Source organism: Rhipicephalus sanguineus, chromosome 4 (assembly GCF_013339695.2).
Source record: "Rhipicephalus sanguineus isolate Rsan-2018 chromosome 4, BIME_Rsan_1.4, whole genome shotgun sequence".
Taxonomy (NCBI): domain Eukaryota; kingdom Metazoa; phylum Arthropoda; class Arachnida; order Ixodida; family Ixodidae; genus Rhipicephalus; species Rhipicephalus sanguineus.
This window is the reverse complement of record NC_051179.1, coordinates 19,861,250-19,881,257: the sequence shown is the minus strand read 5'-3', so window position 1 is coordinate 19,881,257 and position 20,008 is coordinate 19,861,250. Positions and strand designations below refer to the sequence as shown.

General features: G+C 42.0%; 1 protein-coding gene across 1 annotated transcript in view; it reads left to right on the top strand.

Moving 5' to 3' along the window:
* LOC119389551 (RING finger and transmembrane domain-containing protein 2) overlaps positions 1-15,657 on the top strand; it is a 38,277-nt gene extending 22,620 nt beyond the window's left edge. The window contains exons 6-11 of the mRNA XM_037656863.2: positions 9,059-9,159; positions 11,815-11,968; positions 13,246-13,395; positions 13,979-14,044; positions 14,439-14,540; positions 15,198-15,657. Of these exons, the coding sequence (XP_037512791.1) occupies positions 9,059-9,159; positions 11,815-11,968; positions 13,246-13,395; positions 13,979-14,044; positions 14,439-14,540; positions 15,198-15,329 (705 nt within the window). The 3' untranslated portion in view covers positions 15,330-15,657. The remainder of the gene's footprint in view (positions 1-9,058; positions 9,160-11,814; positions 11,969-13,245; positions 13,396-13,978; positions 14,045-14,438; positions 14,541-15,197) is intronic.
* Positions 15,658-20,008: the final 4,351 nt, after the last annotated feature.

Below are 20,008 nucleotides of genomic sequence, written 5' to 3'. Positions count from 1 at the left end.
CAATGTCACAAAACTCAAAACATGGTGGAAGCTGTAGAAGATGAGCCTTCAGCCGTGGTAGATATGCTGGCGTAAAACTCGTTTGCTACATTGTGATGGACGAACTATCAGCTGCCGGCCATTTTACCTGAAAAGAACTATCGTCGCATGCGTGTGGCGGTGGTGGCGGTACGTAATAAGGGAGGCGTGCAGAGAACCTCTCAGGCTAATTAAGCATGGAAGTCTGGTGCCGTGGTCGCATTGAGGACAGAGTCGAAGAATTACGAAAATTGCAGCTTTTACACTGCTCTTATGCAAAATAAATACAGGATTTACGTATTCATCAAGAAAATGAAAGCGTATTGATGTATCAAACATATGTTTGTTTTTTTGATTCTTTCGGTAATTCAGCATTCAGGTAATTCGGACATTTTTTCCAGTCCCATGAAATCTGAATTAACGAAATTTTACTGTATATGTATAAATATCAAATGCCTTTTTGGGAGCTAAGCTTTTCCTAAACTGAGAGAGTTAATAAAGTAAGTCAACATAACACAATAAACTGGAATGAGAACTATGTGCAATAAAAGAAAAATGGATGTATTCATGAGCGAGTCGATGTCAAGCTTGGATTACGCTCGTGACTAATTTAGAACTGAATTTTCATGCTTGTCCTGTTATTGCATGGCACAAGGCATGCCTGTTGATCTGACATTTCATGGATATGGTTGGCAGTTCTTCGTACCAAAAGAAATTGGCGAAGCTTGCACGAAGTCGCACAAGGCTTGAAACAGCGAAACTGGACGATTCTGAAGTCTAATATGGTTGTTTCTAGGTTGTTGCTGGATTTTAGCTAGGTTAGCCACAACGTTGATGTCCAAACACCAGAACTGAGCGTTCGCACCTCTCATAGGTCCACGGGCACGTTGTCGTTGACATAGGGCTTTCATCGCTTGGGGCTCTTCTCGCAGCCACCGTTTCCTTTCCCGTTGCATAGTATGCCAGCTTCGCACTACTCGTGCCTAGTCTTTCTATCTTTTTAGGTCTTTCTTCCCATTATTTCTCTCTCTCTCTCTTAGTGAACCAGTGGTGAGTAGCAGGATTTCCTCCTCCTCAACCTCCTCCTCACCATCGCATCTCTCCTTCTCACGCTCACTTCCCTTTCCCACCCCCTTGCTACACTATACTCTACAAGGCTATGCTATGCTCTGCTAGCGTGCTTGGATAGCCGAGTGGTTAGGACGCTTGCCTTCGGATAGAGGGTATGTGGGTTTGAATCCCGCCTCGTGAATAATTTTTTTGGGGCAAGAATTTTTCTTTCTTTATGTCTTTCTTTCCAATTCATTGTTTGTTTCTCTCTTTCTTTCTTTCTCTCTCTCTCTGTACTCGTTCTCGGGGTTATTGCAGGCCATGTTGTAGCAGTGAGTAGTGGGATCTGCCGAAATTCTGTGGCACATACCCATTCATAATGATAATAGTTTTCTGACAAGCCGCACATTATGGCTAGCTTAAACAGCTTGGCTGTTAAAAGGACATGTCCAGTTAGATTGGGTGTTGTGCATTCTCCAACATATATAGGCACCAGTGTGATTACATCGGAATATGCAGCGAGGCATGTACAAATAGCAGGTGGACTTTGTGCAAGATCACTGCCAACAGTGTTTTCTTTTATCATTGTCACTGGGGTGTTTTTCAGGGCAGCATTCAGGTCCTTCATTAACTAGTTGTCTCAATGATGCACTCTCAACGGAACCTTATTATTACAATAACGACACTAATAGTTGAATAGTTGGTTGAAATAGGTAATGATATTTTCATAGTCCTTTTCTCAGTGGTCTTGTGTATTGTAGTATGTGCTGCGATTTAAGTTATTCGTTAATACTATCATAGTTGCCACATTTGCTTTTTCTTGTCACTCTGCCCATGTGCATATGTTGCACAGCTCCCTAGCTTTGTTGTTTTACCAGTACTTGCGTTACATTCTATCACTTCTGCAAAATATGGCCAGTCACCATTATAATGTGCTCGTATGACTTCGCATTTGCCGTAGCTTTCTTTGGACCAGCAGCATATTATGAGTCACTAAAGCTGTTGTTCCAAGAGAGGATATGACAGTTTTTGCAGGCTAGCAGTGTAGTGTCAGGTATTGAAACTATTGTTGGGAGAAGAAAGTGCATTCAGATAACAAATTCAGTGGCTTTTTGTTTTCTTTGTCTTCTTGCCAGTTTTGACCGAGAACCATTGCTTTCTTTTTCTTTTTTGGTTTGATCTCGAAACATGGCTACACGTTAGAAATATTGCATAGCAGTGTAACTACACTTTATTGTAGAACCATCACAGCTGCAGGTATTTTGCTTGCAAGTATTATAATCGGCACTGCTTTGCAAATACCGGAAGCTTCCACTGCCTTTCTTGCAGCATTGACCTTATGGTCTTCACTTAAGAGAAAAGCAGCATTTTCATAGAGTTGCATAACACAGTGCTTTTTTTTACATGTTCTATGCTCATGTCAAGCATGCTGAGCTCATCTAAAACAAACATTAAAAACGCTATGCTGATGAAAAACTGCTTCATGCTGAATATAGCTTTGAGTTACACTTTTTATTGCAATAAGGGCCATGCAGAAGATTCCTGTCACATTAATATTTATTTATTATTTATTTATTTATTTATTTATTTATTTATTTATTTACTTACTTATTTATTTATTACTGTAAGCCTTAACAGGCTCTCACAGGAGTGGGAACAAAAAGGATGCAGATTGGCAACTACACATCTGACCGAAGAACAAAAAGTAACAAAAGGAAGTAAAAAAGGAAAAGAAAACAAGAATAACAGTACAGACTAACAGATACAAATACAGATTGCAACTATACATCTGATCGAAGAACCAAAAAATGAAAGCAAATTAATAAGAAACAATACAGACTAACAGAAAAGGTGACACATTAGCATAGGCCGGCAAAAAATGTGGAGCTCACTCAGACTCACGAAACATACCTTGCCTTTAGTGCTCACTCGGACTCAGTCTCACCAAAATATAATTCACTCAGACTCACGGCTCGATCTGAGTCTGAGTGAGTCGACTCCCGAGTCCGTTAGCCTAAAATTAGCTTTTTCTACTATAGTGTCAATGCTCTTTAACACCATTATCTCGCATAATCGGTGCTCTACATATTAGCACCCTTTGATCTCGTACCTTCAAATACGAGTTATCAGAGTTTAAAATTCAATAAGGACCTTTTTATTGAAAGAGATGACTCACACGAGATATTTTTATCAATAACTTCCAGTGAAAAAGTTTGCGGGGGGAGGTCAAGGCACCTCCTCCCCCTCTCCCTCCGTAACTCACGCCTCTGATGAATAGATAATGAGCTGACGTATGAACAATAGCGCGTTGAAGTATGTGTGAGTATATGTGGATATAAACGTGAACCGACATAAAAGCTGATAGTAATGCTGAAGTTGAGTAGATAGGACCATAGGTCAGCAAAAAATGTGGAGCTCAGACTCCTTCATGCAATATATTTTGCACTTAGGGTTCACTCGGACTCAGACTCACCAAAATTTTCCTCAACCGTACTCATTCGGACTCAGACTCACTGTAATTTTTCTCAACCGAACTCACCCGGACTCAGACTCATAAAAACTACTCACCTGGACTCACTCAGACTCAGACTCGTGTTTCGATACGAGTCTGAGCGAGTCTGAGTGAGTTGGCTCATGAGTAAGTTTGCCGACCTATGCACATTAGACACAGATCTGAGAATAAAAACTGCGAGTGGCATAGGGATAAAAAACGCACATTAAGCTTCAAGAACTCTTTATGTACCAACAGAAATACTTGTATTTGAAGCCTCATTCTAGTGAAGTAAATTATCATACGAATAGATAAAATTAAATAGGCTTGTCTCGGAAATGAAAAGATTCCCATGCTTTTACACTGACTACTTCATTTTCTGCAAATGAAAAGCGGTGTAGTCTGCCGCCAAGTGAAATATTCTCCCATTAAGGCCTCCTTGGCGGCCTCAGGGGCATGGCGGATGCACAGCTCCACTTGCTAACTCCCAAATGCCAGAGACACTTCGGGTAGCATTCATTGAAATACAAGGCATGAGCGCCAATGTCATGCTTAGTTACCTGAACGTTTGTCTAGGACTAAGCACCGATTTCAAAATGTCTGTTGTCAGAATGTATGGCACGATATCTTGGCATGAAGTGTATAGTTACGTATCAGGTTAGGTTAGGTTGTAGGTGCTTGTAGGTCATTCTGGAGATGTAGATATTTTGAAGTGTTTAGTAAAACATTCTGGTTTAGTTGGTACACATTGCTTGGTGATAGAATATTTATTGAAAATTAAAGACAGAAGGATGGTGTGTCAGACAACCATGTTGCATGTATGAGAAAATTGTGGGCAGGATCAATGATGACAAGAAACCACACCTGTTCATGGTCATCTTCATTGTCATTCTTTGTCACTTGCACCGCATTTTACTAACAGAAATTTCAAAATGGGTGTTCCTTTCTTGGGCTTCTTAAGAGCCAATGACGATTGATTGTTTTCCATCAATAATTCTCTTGGAGTGTGTGGCAGTGACATTGCAAATTAAAGTTGCACGAGAGAAAAGTTCTGAATATATTTAGGTACATTGATTATCCCTTCAGAGTTATTTTCATTAATTTATTAGTAATGCATGATTATTAAGGTCAAATATTTTTTATCTTTTTAATTTTTATGGACTGAAACTCCAGTGCCTAGATTTTACAAACTTCAAAGTGTTTTCTTCTCTTTCGAGCCATTGTGCTGCGGAAGTTAACAAAATTTGATCAATGCACCATTGGGTTCCCATAGTGTGTAGCTCATTTTTACCGTCGGTAAAGCTACTATACCTGAGTAGGCATTGGAATCAATGACGTAACAGCAAGCAGCTGTGGGGAATTAAAAAATGGTGTAGGCGATCGTGCTTTTTCATGTCGTGCAATTCCTGCTTTACCAAACTCTTTCCACAATTAGTGCAGTTTTCGTGTGTGATGTTGTAGACGAGTGCTTTTGTGATAGTACAACTCAAATTATTTTTCTCTTTAGTGTCTTTCTAAAAGTGTATTTCTAAAAGCTGCTTTTACTGGAATTTGCAGCTGGTAACAACACATGGGCCGTTATGAGATCTCTTTGTCGTTCCTGCACACTTTCAATAGAATATTTTTTCAGCTCGAAAGAGGATGCTCTTATTTTATATAGGTGCGTTTGCACTTCATTAGAAGGTCGAAGAGAGCTACAGATGTAGGCAGGCTTCCGGTTGTGAAGGCCTAGGTTGTCGTCCGTGCTCCGAGGCTAGGAGGAGGAGGCTGTACAAACGTCAATCACAAGGCCTCTTGTATATCAATCATGTTGCATGACAGTATGCACAAGTTCACTGGACACCTGTGTCATGCTGTGCTGGGAACACCTTTTTCTTTCAGTCGATTTCTTGTCACTATTTTTCACCTTTCTTTTCATTAAATAATATTCACAGTAGATCATGTTCGTGTTTTGGATTTCAACTATACCCTGTGACATTCATCTTACCTTTAGTTCAGGTTGCAGTGGCAGCTTCATTTTAGCTTTCTGTATTTTGGTTTAGTCGGCGCTCTCAGAGTGCTATTGTAGACTTATGTTTTACTAAATGGACGCAAAATGTATGTATTATGCAGATTAATGCATTTGAACTTCTATTTTCATGTTAAAATGGTTGATTGGGCAAGTTGGTGATTCATGATACTTAGAAATATACGAGCGCGTAACTTATACAGCGAGTTAGGAAGACAAGGATAAGCGCATACTACCAACTGAACGTTTATTTCGACAGCATTGACATATATATATGTATATACCGACAGATAGAAGTATCGCGAGAACAGCCGATAAGAGAACACAGCGAAGAAAAATACAAACAATAAAAGATACCACTGCCACGCCTGACCATAGCCTGCATTGCCTTGCAGAAAATAGTTAACCTCTGCGGCACGTGCCGCGTTCCAAAAACATGAGTTCTCTATCTGACAGGGCGATTGAGGGTTTGCTGACACAAAACAGGTGATCACGCGCTATGCTTGCAGCTTCAATAATTATTCTTGTGCGGTCATCTTTATGTTTATCAATCACGGTTGTGTTACCAAACTGTACTTTGCACCCACACCTGCTGACGTGTTGCGCCAAAAAACCATCGTTTCTATTTTCAGTGCACACCTCAGTGCTCAAGCTGTATACTTAGGTAAACTGCAACGAAATTTTTCGTTACAATGGCCCAGTCACCAAGATGCGTATCAGATATGTGTCTGTCATTATTATTTCGTTTGCATGATTCAATGTTATATTGTAGGTTTTATTTTCGTCTCACATGCTTTCTTACACCTTTGCATTATGTGTTTTATACAAGCGACACAAGATTAAGAGTTGAGAAAATGTTTGTTAAGAAGTTTTCTAGCTGTTGAAGAGTGATTGTATTGCACCATTATATAACAGTGCAGTGATGTATGTGTGCATGCATTAGCTCTCCCTATTCATTGCTAAGGCAGCTAATAACATTTTTTATTATCATTTCCTCATGAGTATGATGTTACTTTTAGACTATCAGCACCCATTGAAAATCTCTCGTTAATTTCATGCGCAGGACCTCGGCATGCTTCAGTAGTCCCTTTGCTTTGATCAAGACAGTAGCTTAATATTTTTTTCATGCTTTTTAGCATGCTAGTCTCGAAAATGTGGTTGTGTGAAGTATAGGAAATCGTGAAACGAAGTTGGTTCACTGAGAAAATTTTATTTCATTTTTAATGACTGCCTTTTTTTAATTAGAGCCAGTAGTTTTTCTTATGTGCTCTCTTGATCTCGTTGAGTACCTTGTTTACTTCCTTTAAATTGCATTTAAATTAATTGGGTGTACCATAAATTCTTCCGGAACCTCTGTGTATTGTGAAAAGCTGTTGCCGCGGTTATTTTCATTACTGTACAAATGGACTAGAGGCGTGCACAAGTAGACACAATAGTGACTCTATTTATACCTCTTCGTGTTTGCTTAGCGGGCGAAGAGACGTCTTTGCAACGAGTAAGTGCTTCCCAGAAAGGACACTTTTTCTTTGTGCATTCTTTATTTCTGTTTGCCTCCATCCGTGTCGAACATCTGCTGCCGTCTGCGAAAGCAGCTGTGCTGCAGACTCGAGGCACGGATTGGCCTGCTGCTGTCGTTTCTAGCTTTCTCGTTCGAGGTCGCATGGCGGACGGAAGAAAAAGACACGAGGGAGAGGGTGCGGGGTCAGGGTGAAGGTAAAGGATGTTGCTTCCTGCTACGCTTACAGGACGTAGATAAGAAAAAAAAAATTGTTTGCACAAGGTCGCAGAACGGAGAGGTTTCTTGCTGCAGGCAGTGGACGTGTTTGGAGCTAGTGGGAGAAAGAGAGAAAGGAGGTTGAGAGGGAGGTAGGGGAGGAGAGTTTTTCAGCTGGCTTTGGTGACGCAGAGGCGGCATGTGGCACTCCTCTCTGAGCTGCTTCTTGAGCGAGTGTTTCTCATTCGCCCCCTCTCTCTATCGCTGTCTTTTCTTTTTGTGGGGGGGGACTGTGTCGCTATCGCGTAATATTTCAATTCTTTTTGCACCTCGCCTCATCCTCACTCCGTGAGTGTTTCGTCGCACGACTCTTCGCTGTCAAACCTGTTGCTACCTGCACCGGGCTGCTCGCGTCCAACGCATCGCCGGATATCTGCAGCTGTCACTTGGAATATACCTTGCGGTTATTGATTCTGCGGCGGGGATTTTTATGCTGAACCAGCACTTGCGCATACGAGCCACGTCTTTCTTTCTTTGTATAGCTTTCTAGAACGTGACATTTCAGTCTGCCTTGTGTAGTAAGGTTTTTGGCACTGCTTTCTTTGCCCGTCTTGTTAGTCTTTACAACATGGCATAGCGAAAAGGGTAGCATTTGTCGTGCAAGATGTACCTTTTCTTTGGTCAGCCACAGTAGGTCCCCTCATCTTGCTCCTCTGGCAGTACTTGCACTGTGCAAGTATACGTATGTTTAGAGGTTTAATATTAATACGAATTTTGTTATTATATGCCTGAGAAATGCTTGCTTGTCCTATTCCTTCATAACACAAGTAATTTGCCCCCACTTCACCAGATTTGTTTATGTCGGAGCTCAATCTGCTCTTTTTGTTTATGCAACCAGCTCGAATAGGAAGTGCCTGAATTTGTTTTCTCTCTCTAGATTGTATTATTTCCTTCGATGCCTGAATCATCAGTGCGTTTAATACATAAACTGATTTTTAGCTGGCTGCGCATTTATTTCTAGTTTTCCTAGACACTCCAATGTGGCCATCAGAAGCCTGTGCTTCCAAATATATCTATCATTAGCTTCTGAATCGTGTTCCTTTTGACGTATTCCATTGCTCACTGCTTTCAAAGCCACCTGGAGGCCCCTCTCTGCAGCTCATTTGCATTTGCAAACAGTAGGAGGAATATCTCTGCCGTCATTGAGCACTTTCAAGAAAGTAGTTGCTGTGCATTAATTTCCATGATTCTCGTTGTTTAGCTGCTTCCCTTTTTCTTAGCTCTTTGCAAGCAAAGTGCGGGTTGTGGATTCGTGACAAACTCCGAAGTCGATTAGATCATTCTTTTATTTTCCACTGCATTGTGGCCATTCTTTCCGGGTTAGGTTTGCATTCAACACTTTGGCACCTCATTGTCGCGCAGTTTCTTCGCCGACAGTTGGCACAACCTGATACCGTTATTACACAGCTTCGTCGTGTCTGCGCACCTACCGAGCTTCCCCTTTTTAACAGCTGCTCTGCTGCCTTTAGCTGGGTAACTTCGATACACAGCGACCACAAGAGCACTCGGACCTCCTTCAACGCATTTCTTGAAGAACTGCTAGAGGAGCTCGTTCTATTGGTCGCCCATTCTCAAGGTGTGGTTTCCTTTTCCCTCTTCTTCTTTCTTTCCTGTCCGCCCTCTGCCACCATGTTGGCCTACATCGCCCTGCTCGGTGTGCTGCTGTTGGTGTGCCTGTGGTGCTGTGCGGTGACCATGGGATCGCCCAACATGGCAGGCGAAGCGCCAGTTTAGCAGCCTGCTCATTGTGGTTACCAACCTGTGCACCTGCGTCTGCTTCGTCTACTTCCTCCTCGCCGACAAAGGCCTCGCCTATGCGTAAGTCCAGTGTTCACTGCTCTGTACATTTCTACCGAGTGTTATCCTATTAACACATTCACTGCAGCTTTACCATTTGAAAGTCCTGATTCTTCATCATGGTAGACCACTAGGGAGTTACTAGCTAATGGGACCCCCGACTTACACCTGTGTCAAGCGTGCAAGTTAAGTACGCCTCGGTGTTAAAATGCGCTTTACCAAATCTAAATGATGCAAGCGGAGTGTCACTTGCAGAAGAGTATACTCCAATCGGAGTGCGTTACGCACTTGGCCGCATCTCGGCAGCATGCGTCTTATCCGAAATTGACTTGCAATGCTTGTATAAAAGACAGCTGTGTTTTTTGGAGAGAAAAAATAACTTACGTTTGTTTTTACTTACAATACAACATAAAACAGTCATATTTCTGATTTTTTTTCTTTCTCACCTATACCTTCGAAAAATGCATCTCGCCATTTCTTTGTTGCTATGAGTGTGCTCTGTTTTGCTGTTAAGCACCGCACACACAGTGAAGGGTCACTCTGGGTTCTGAAGCGTCCTCCCTGTACGTGCTTAACTTGCCCGCTTGACATGGGTATTAAACTTACTCAAAGTGCAGAGTACAAACTTACTGAAATTTAAGCTTACTCAATGTGCAAACTATACTTTTTAAATTGAAAAACCTACTGATAAGTATAATACCTAAAGACTTTGTGGAGATACCTGACCAGTACATGTACAAAAATACATGTCAATGTTTTCGTGTTGATAAAGTCAACGAAGAACTTCTAAAATGCGAAGCAAAAGAAAAACAAGACATCAGTCTTCCTTGACTGGTTTACTTTCTTTATTATTGTTATAAGTTCCATCACCACTAAAAGGGGCATAGTGGAGGTAGTGCTTGAAGGGACACCAACAATGGCTTGTTCGGTGTACTTGTTTAATTGCATGACCTAAGGCCGCTCAAATAAAACGACTCTTTAATGTTCTATCTCATTAGGCCCCTGGCAGCTTTTCTACCATATTTCTTGCAATAAAATTGTGCAAGTCAAGGCAGCAGTCGTGCTGGGGCTGACTCACAAGTAGATTTAGTGCAGGGCAAACAGGTGCACATCATGATAGTCTGCAGCTGTGTGGCTGTTTGTGGAAGATTGAGTGCGGTGTGCCGCCTTACTTTCTTTTTGGGGGCTTATTTCGCGAGCACGTTGATTCGATGAATCATAGCGTGTGATTGTTGTAAGACATGGTAATTTTTCCCTGTGCTTTTGTACTAGTAGGTAGATAATGTAAAAGCGTGCTTAATGCATCTGCAGGACACTAAGAGCTACTGAACTACCAATGAATAAGACACAGTTATAGCTATTGACTCATGGGACATAATCCAGCTAAGCCACTGCTGCTGTTCCTGCTTGAAGATGTTTTCCCTGCTTTTAATTAATAAACATCTAATAAACAAAATAAACAGGTGTGCTATGGTGCAAGCTGTGTCTAAAAAGGAAATTGTTACACAGGTAATTATATGATATGTGCCTGTTTACTTTTACTTAATACCTACATGAAATGCAGGCTATCAGTGCAGTTGCACATCGCTGTCTTGCGTCATCAAAAGAAACAATACATTTTTCTCACTTTGCAAGAGTAATTTAAAGTTTAAAGCTTGAAGAAACTTCACAAATTGTGAAGTATATTATCAAAACATTTTTATAAAGTGTCTCGTAATCTCTTAATCTGCCAACATCATTTTTGTACCAGTATTCTCAACAACTGGATATTTGATGAGGGACATTTACATGTAATTTACACGATGACTTTCCTGTAAAGTTGGGTTGAACAGGGCTCCTGTGCAGGAGCCAAAACATTGTTTGAGAAGGGCATTAAAAGTTGCATTTTTTACTGTCAGCTGTATCTTAAGAAATGTAATAATCTATAACGTTTTGCTCTAGTCAGCACAACACATTGCAGATGCAGGCTATGTATGCAAACACAAGGGAAAAAGAAAGAACATTGTGTTGAATGTGGAATATCTCGCGGGAATGAGGAATAAAAATATGTAATACCACAGATGTGATGGTACTAAAACGCAAAGCACATTGCTCTTCTAATGGGAATACGCAAGTACTTATGGATTCAGAGTTATGGACATACGACAGATGCAGAGTTAGAGTATGTGTTCCGAGGAAATGGAGCTGGAACTTGGTGTTAGTTGAAGATAGTAGGCACTGGGATTGCATTGTGAAATTTGGCTGCCCTTGGATTGAGTTTGCTAATGCTGTAACAGTGAATTCACTGGAATAGACCTTCGTTCTGAAGTTCTGAGATTTACTACCAAAACCAAGAAGGGATATTGAGGCACAGTGCAGTGGGGAGCTCTGGATTCATTTTTACCACCCCGGTTTCCTTAACATACACCTTAACCTACATGCACGGGCATGTTTTGCATTTCGCTCCCACCAACAGGCACCTGCTGTGGCCAGAAATTGAATCTGTACCGTCGGGCTTAGCAGTGCAATGGCAGTTGACTTAGACCGACATTAGGTGGAGTCATAAGGTTAACCAATTCTCGTGTATATGTACGATTGTACAAGTCATTAAGATGACTGCTAATGATGAGAACGAATTTAGGTGACCTGTACTACTACTACGATGTACACATGAATCCCATGTGCTTTGTCCTTTAGGCTCATCCTGGTCCCTCCGTACAGCCAACCCATTGGTGGACTGGAAGTGGTGTGGATCGTGGTGGTCACCGACTTTGTGCTCAAGCTGATCACCATTTTTGTGAAGGCAGTGATCATCGCTCTTCCCGCCTGCCTTTCTTCTTTCCCGAGACGAGTACGAAATTTGTTGCTTGTTCTCAAACCGGCAGTTTACTTGTTTTGATCATTGGAACAGCTGTGTGAATAGGGCCTGAAATGCTATCACAGGCCACTCTTAAGGGCAAAGCTTAAGCATCCTCCAAGGTTTTTGTATATACAACAAAGGTGTATTCATCTCAGTTGTGACCTTATCATAATTAGGCTTGATTGTAGACATCACTTTACAAAGGTGAAAAAGTAAGGTACAGACCGTAGAATGAGCTATAGAAAGGAAAGTGATATGTATGCAGGACTTCACAAGATCAAAATTAGCTATGCATCCATTCACAAATAAACAAATCCATTTGATAAGGACCCTAATCCTATTTGATAAGAAATGGAGCTGCGTGAGGGTCTATAGCAGTAAGTCATTGGTTTATTGTGGTAACAGGACGGGTTGCGAAGGAATGTTAACCCACCGTAGGGTTTTTAAAGAACAGCAACCACCTTTATCATTGCTTACTAGTAATAACCTATATATATATATATATATATATATATATGGTGTGAAATGTATTTTCTGAAGCATCATGACTCATGCTTTAGAAAGTAAGCTTGTTTTGAACGTAAGGCAGTTTAACTGGGCTACATAAACATCATGAGGGTTGTGGACAAATCAATTGAATAACAGTTTTAAAAAGCTCAGAGTTGTCGTGTGCTTAAACCCATGCCAAGATATTTTATACTATTATGTGATATTATGTACTACATCCACAGTTGTGTAACAGTTGCGATGCCTTATTGCCTTTTATTAATCCTAGTATGAGGTGGCATTACGTAAATTAAGTGGCCGAAGATTTGAGTGAAAGAAAGGTGCCTGCACTCAGAGCTGAAACAGCTGTGGAGCTTAGAGGGCCCAAACTATTGCATTTGGATAATGTACACCAGGTTACTGCACGGCAGTACAGTTAATTAACCACCACCTGTATGTTTGTTTGTTTAGTATTTCATACTGTACTGTTTCATGGTGTACTTGGTGTTTCATGGTGGTGGTGTATATGAAGAAAAGCATGGTAACAGAACACACATTAGTGTGTAACACTGAGGAAGTTGGTGGTAAGAGATTCCACTCTGTAATTGTTCATGAGAGGATTGAACATTTATACAAGTTAGTTTCTGCAGATGCAGGTTTGATGTGATGACTTCGTGATGTGAGGCTTGGCTGGTGTGTTTCTTAGTAGTCTTGTGGTTCTATTCGTAGTTTACCAAACTAAATAGTAGTTAATGACTTCTTTTATGTGCTCTCTACTGCAGGGCCGCTACTACCTGTTTGTAGAATGCTGCTCGCAGCTGTACCGATCGGTGATGCCCATGCAGCACTGGCTGTACTACTTCTCAGAGTCGTACACCGGTGCGGGCAAGTTGTTCAGCATGGTCCTCTCTGGCGCGTACCTCCTCTGCAAGGTTTGTAGCACGGGCTGTTGCACACTACAGGGTTTTCGTAGTGTGCACAAGAGCTCACTTGCATTGCCTCAGTCATTTTAACTGTGTACGAAGTAGCCCAAATTTCTACTCTTCTTTTCATAGTACACTGGGCTCTTTGATATATATGATTATTTTTTCACTGCAGCACTTTCGTAGCATCATATGGCATTAATGCAAAAGCCTGGAAGTAGCTCACTCCATTAATGTGACCACTCTAGTGATTAAAAGCATGATTTGAACCCATCAATTACCAAGGTTTGACAACCTTGAGCGATCACTCTCGGAGTTGATTTCACCATCACTGCCTAGTGATGCACAGCTCAACAGGGCAAACACAGATATTAGTACTGTGTTAAAAATGTCTATGCTACCTTGCTGCTGGTGTAAGGTTTTGATGGCTGCGTAATCATGAGTACAAAGGAAAAAAAAAGGTGTCTATGATTGCAGTTTTAGGCAAAGTGTCGCACGATAATGTCAGCATGTAGTAACCTGGCATCACAGAAACACCCATTGCATATACCCGAATAAGCGTACGTGTTACAGTTCTCTAATGTATTTTCAGTGTACAGATGTCGTCGCCAAAACTAGAGCTTGGAAGAGGGGTCTCATTCAAGCTCTGTCAAATGTGGTAAGTCCCGCTTGTTTAAAGTTCATTTAGATATCTTGGTCAACAAATTATTCGGTTAAACAGATGATAAAAAAAAGCATTAACTTTTGCATAGACAGGCAGATTGCCTTTTCTGAAGTTCATCTGTGCCTTCACTGGACACACAAGTAAAGTTGTTGCTTATTAGTGCAGGTATTAACTGCCAAATATGATCTTCATTTCATGATTGCCGTGTTATCCATTTGCTGAATGTGTGCTGATGGCAGTCACCTGAAATTTTCATGCACAAAAATTTTGCCGCTATGATCTACAAATGTTCACATTTTGGCACGGTCGTATGGCGACCCTTTATCAGTTGTTCATGTCTGCCATCCTCAGTTATCCCGATCCTTGTGTGATAATGGGATTCTTTCAGAATTATGGCCGTCCGCCTACATCGGAGCAAACAAAAGCAGTTGGTGACACCTGCCCAATCTGCCAGGATGACTTCAAGCGGCCTACAATGCTGGTGTGCAATGTGAGTAGCATTGTGAGAAAGATTTGTACATGCCTTTTGGGTCATAGCATTTAGTATCTTACCATTTTTACCACGGACTGCATTAAACTGTATGAAAATATATCTCGTTGCTAAACTTTTTTTGTGGCACTAATCATGCGTGGGAGCTGTTGCTCAGAATGATCAGGTTATGGGATTTGCATTTCCTTAATTAGCTCTTTGTCAATCGCAGGACATTCTGTCATCACATTTTTTAGTTTACTTAGCACAAGCCATTCCTAATTGATAATGACTACTAGTAGCAACGCTTCTAAAGTTTTGTTTCCTGTACTTCTTACGCTTCAGAAATAGTATTGCTTTCTCACATGCTGCATTTTTTGTCTGGCCTAATGTATTTTGCAAAGGGTAGTTGGCTTAGATTGGGCCGATGAATTAGTGCTTATATATAATCTTTCATGCTCCCAACATTAACTCCCAATGTTTCTTACTCCCAATGCGACCCAATGTTAACTGTAGCTCATGTTTGATGAGCTCCTTTGCTTTATGTGGTACCTATCCCACAGTGTACACCTTTGTTTACGATGTTATGTAGGTGAATGTCGAGTTAGGAATGAATGAGTGAATGAATGAACGAATAAGTGACACATTTGTTCTTTTTTTTTCTCGTGTATTTTCTAGCACATTTTCTGTGAAGAGTGCGTGTCGGTGTGGTTCGACAGAGAGAGGACTTGTCCCATGTGCCGAGCGCAAATTGCAGACGACCCGACATGGCGCGATGGCTCGACCACATTCCTCATTCAAGTCTTCTGAACTGGGACCAGGCTTCTCGCAGTAAATGAAGAAAAAAAAAGGAAGCTAAGAAGTTTAAAATGCCTGAAGGAACTCCCCACCGTGTGTGCAGCCAACAGCTTCAATGTGGTTGCATATTTTTCTGTGCTGCTTCACTTTGCCAAGCCTCCCTTGAGTGACTGAGCAAGAAGAAAAAAATTTTTTTTGGTGTTTTGTCATCAAGAGGCCTCCCCCCTCATTTGACTGTTGTGTGTATGTGTGCATGGTGATACACATACATGCTGTGTAATGATAATGGTGACAGGGCACATGTGAAATCTAATCAATAAAGGAATTTATGACCACTGTTTATGAGTGAGCTGCTGATGTCTCCTAAATGAGCTGCAAGTAAATGTTCCATGTATTATTTTATGTCGCGTTCTGCAGTGTTTACTTAGTGGACACTGCTGTTAAGTTAACATTTGTTTACGTAAATAAAAGCTTGGGACAGTGCCTTTTTGACATTCTCAGACTTCCATGCAATACAGTAAAATGCTAATACTGCCACACGCACTTCTTTTGCTATGTTTGTGTAACTGGTCCGTTGCACATGTGATCGCTGTCTTGTGCGGGCCGTGCCAGAATGTTTGGGAACATTTAAAATTTAGCCAGCCAGTATTTTTACAATACTTGATTGAAAACTCTTAACTGAAGATTAACAAAGCATCAAGTCTGACTGCAGTAAGCAAAGCTATTCTATTAACTGGACCTATTGAGGCAGGCAAAGTTGATGTTTTGTGTAGTGATCTGTGTTATGGGAAAAACTTGTTAGTAGGGGTGAGGAAAGAGCCTATCAACACACTATAGTTTCACAAAAGCTGTAAACTCGCATGAAGTTCATCTGCTTTAAAGGGCCCCTGCTACACTATTCGGTGTAATTATTGAATGAGCTCACTATTGGAGTTTATTGCCTCACGAATCGATATTCCTGAAAAAAGCTTTTTGAATCCGTTAAGTAGGAGCAGAGTTACAGGGATTTATTGAGAGCTTTTAGCACTTTTTCTTTCTTTTTCATCCCAACGAGTGCATTGGAAGCTACACTGGCGGCGGGGGGGGGGGGGGGGGGGAATTGAAGGAGGGACTACAAAGGGGCATGCTTGCTTGCTTACCTGCTTGAGCCTTGATTCTTGGCTCAAAACGTCGGAGCATGTCTTGACCTTGATCACTTCTTTTTTCTTATGAATGCGTGGTAGCCACAGTAACTATGCGCAACAAGGGTCATCAAATGAGCCAATGGCTGCGTTCCCTCGTTTACGCTTTCAATGACATAATTTGCCGAGAGAAGAGCCAACGATTTCTAGCCGTCCTGCCGCGTGCCATGCTATATTTGGTTGAGTTGGCTCATATGTTCACAGGAGCCTCGATGAAAGATCAGCAATGCTTTCTGACCATGTTTTAAAAGACGCCCAACATATGTCATTCGCAGAATTGTGATGTCTGTTTGTGACACGGCTTTGTACTTTTATTGTCTTAGAACTAAATTCCTCATTGTTGTAAAGAATTTGAGGCCCTAAATCAAGATTATGCTTCTCATTTCTTTAAAATTGGGACTGTTGCTTTCTCATGAGAGTACTTGTGTATTTCGCGTAGATTGGAATTCGCCCGAGGTGATGTTTCCAGCAAGAATGTGTCAACCAAATGTAGGGGAGTTTTTATTACGATGATTTCGACACTCCAATGCGAGATTTAGTCGTCGCCGTGATGTTCCGGAAAAGTCTAAGTGCGATAAGATCACCTCACACGCAGTACAGTATTGGTGCGAGGGTGAAATGCGAACGATGTTCATAGAGGTATTCTTCATGCGCGATTGCTGGAGTTTGAGGCGAGCATGGTGCAGGGGAAAGCCGGCAGAGGTTTGTAATGTGTGCAACAAGCACATACTTGAAAAGCAATATGGCTGTATCCCTTGCTCTGCTTTGCTTGCTTGCTTCTCGGTACTGACTGTGGTCAATCCCCTGTAGTGGGTAGGCGCCATTAACCGAGTAACAAGCAAGAACAGAAGAAGAAGAGTTATTAAGGAATCGGCCGTCCTATTTCAAGCCTCCGCAGTGTGCTTTTTTGCACATTGAACGCTTTCACGAAAGGTCTTTGCCATCGTCTTGACGCCCTCGCTGAGCCATATGCGAGCACGACGACAACCGAGCACCATGAGTCGCCGCTCGCTGACGCGTGAGATAATGCGAAGCGAGGTACTTTTGACGACCCCTGCATCAGTGCGAGGTGACCTGCTGATTCTAGCGAGAAATCCGGCACTGCGCATGCGCGTTTCTGAGCTGAAACGAGTGAGAAAGTGTCTTCTGAGGCGGAGATCGAGACGCCAGGGACACTTGACGGCCGCTGAAGACGCGCGTCCCGTGCGTCGCCTGAAGTGGACGCAAAGAGTGCCACGTTACTACTGCCTGCTCTGCTACTACGCGGTAGCCGCTGTCGTCTCTCTGTCTGTGGCTATCGCCGCGTGTTTCATAGCCGTGGCTGCATCCAGGGGCTGTTGCTTCACAATAGTTGGCGACCTGAAGTGCACGGCACGCAAGATGCGAGACTTACCGGGAGCTACGATGCAGGTAAGGCAACGTCCTCGTCCTGTATTGCTGCGTAAGTAGTGAAACGCTTTTTTTCTCGTATAAGTAAATTTCTCTTTCACGATACCTAAAACACTACGCTTGCTGCGAGAAGACGCTTGGTAAGCGAGAAAACGCGCAAGAAGGAAATGCGGGTGGCGACACACCATTTTGAAGTTCCCGCACCAGTCGTCGTCACGTCACAGATTTCGACGGCGTCTACTAGGACCTACGTAGTTACCAGTCGGCAAAGATGAAGCACATTGTCTTCTGAGGGAGCCAGAGAATTCGCATTACAATGTTTAAGGAAATTTCGTTGAGCCAATGGGGCCAAAGTACATAAAAAAAACATTGAAATCCATGACGCCACCATCAGAAACTTCGGCGGGAAATTTAGAAGTGAAACTTTTGACATTGAATTTCTCATCTGTTATAAACATATGGTGATGAAATTAACGACCCTAGAGTTTTCAAAGTATAATTTATTAGTCTAAACATTGTGTCACTTAAGTGTCCCTAGAAAGGGGCGCCACAGAGAAAGAAAATTAGGTGACCATTTGTTGGATAGAGATTTCTGGTACATCAGGGACGAGATTTGTGCCAGTCCTCAGTCATGCTTGCATAATCACGCCAACTGCAATTAAATTTTGCAGCCGGATATCTCGGAGCGCGGACACGCCTAAAAGGAAACACTTGGCAAGGTTTCTATCTTTTTTTTTTCAGAAAATATTCAGCCAGGACGAGTGCGTCTTCGTCTGCATCAATGCCAATGACGCGTGGGTTGGGAATCAAAGCTTCAGGTGCAAAGTAAGTTTGGACCCTGAAACCTTTTCGACAATTTTTCACGAACGCATGGTCGCGTACACGTCTTTCGGATCATTACCACACCGATTTCAGCGCCCTGCTCAAGATCTAATATTTCGTATTTCGCGGGCACCTGTGGTAAGCAGAAAAAAAAAAAAAAACACTAATACTTAAAACTGTCTATTCGGACATTTTGCGGACCGATCTATAACTATCTCATTAGAATTTTTTGCCAAGCTTCCTTGCTTCAAAATTTCGTTAATTGATCTTGCCTAATAACGCGATTAAGCAGAACAGAAAAAAAAAAATAGTAGTGCAGTAGTCAGCAACATGCATTTGGTCGCGTTGGCGTATTTTTTAACTCTGGCTATAGAGTTAGCTGGGGCGCCCTGTATAGTTATAGCCTTAATGCTTATACATAATTCCGAATACCGCCTCAGGGACCCTTTAAATTGGTTTGTTTGTTGGACTGCTTGATTAATTCTGCTTCCTTATACGTTTATTCACACACATTCTTTTTTTTTTTTTATTGTACGTCATTCAGTTTGACGAAGAATCGGGCGTCTGCATTGGAGGCCATTCCCACTGCGCGTACCATGAGTACCTGCAGTTCAACGTTACCGACGCGGACGACGAAGAAGGCGACGCCACGGCTGAGGCCACCGTCAAAAAGAGTGGAGACCGCAAAACCTGTGATCCGCAGACTGGCAAAAAGACGACGCCAGAGGAGGCAATGGTAGAAACGAAAACGGTTCCCTATGTTGACAAGGGTAAACTAAGTACTAAGAATATCGGAGAGAGTAAGAACGGTGACCACAAGATCGTCCCTCGGGAACTGCTCCGTAGAACGAGTGAAATTTGTGAGAGTATTAGGCAGCCGTTGCGACACTTCAGACAGTGGTTGCGCAAATGGAGGTGTACTGTCACGCTTTTCTTAAAATTTGTTTCGCATTGTCTTTGTCGCTTACAAAAACTAAGTTGACGCTGAATCAAATTAGACCATTTGTGAAAGTCTGGCACCTCACAAACAGCGTTGGCCTATATATTCAGCCGAAGGCTATAGGTCCGTAATCGACACATATAGGTATACTGGCGACTGCAATAAATGATACTGCCCCTCGCTAATCTAATGGGTGCGAAGAGTCTGCCCCATACCTTTTACTCAGACGGACTTGCACCTTCATTGTTTAAAGTGCTGCAGGGTTTGGCCATGCAGGTTTTCGACGATAATGTCAGCGGAAGACGCTTCACGTTGCATACCAAGAAAATTAACTTCTCACATTTACCCCCCAAAGCCGT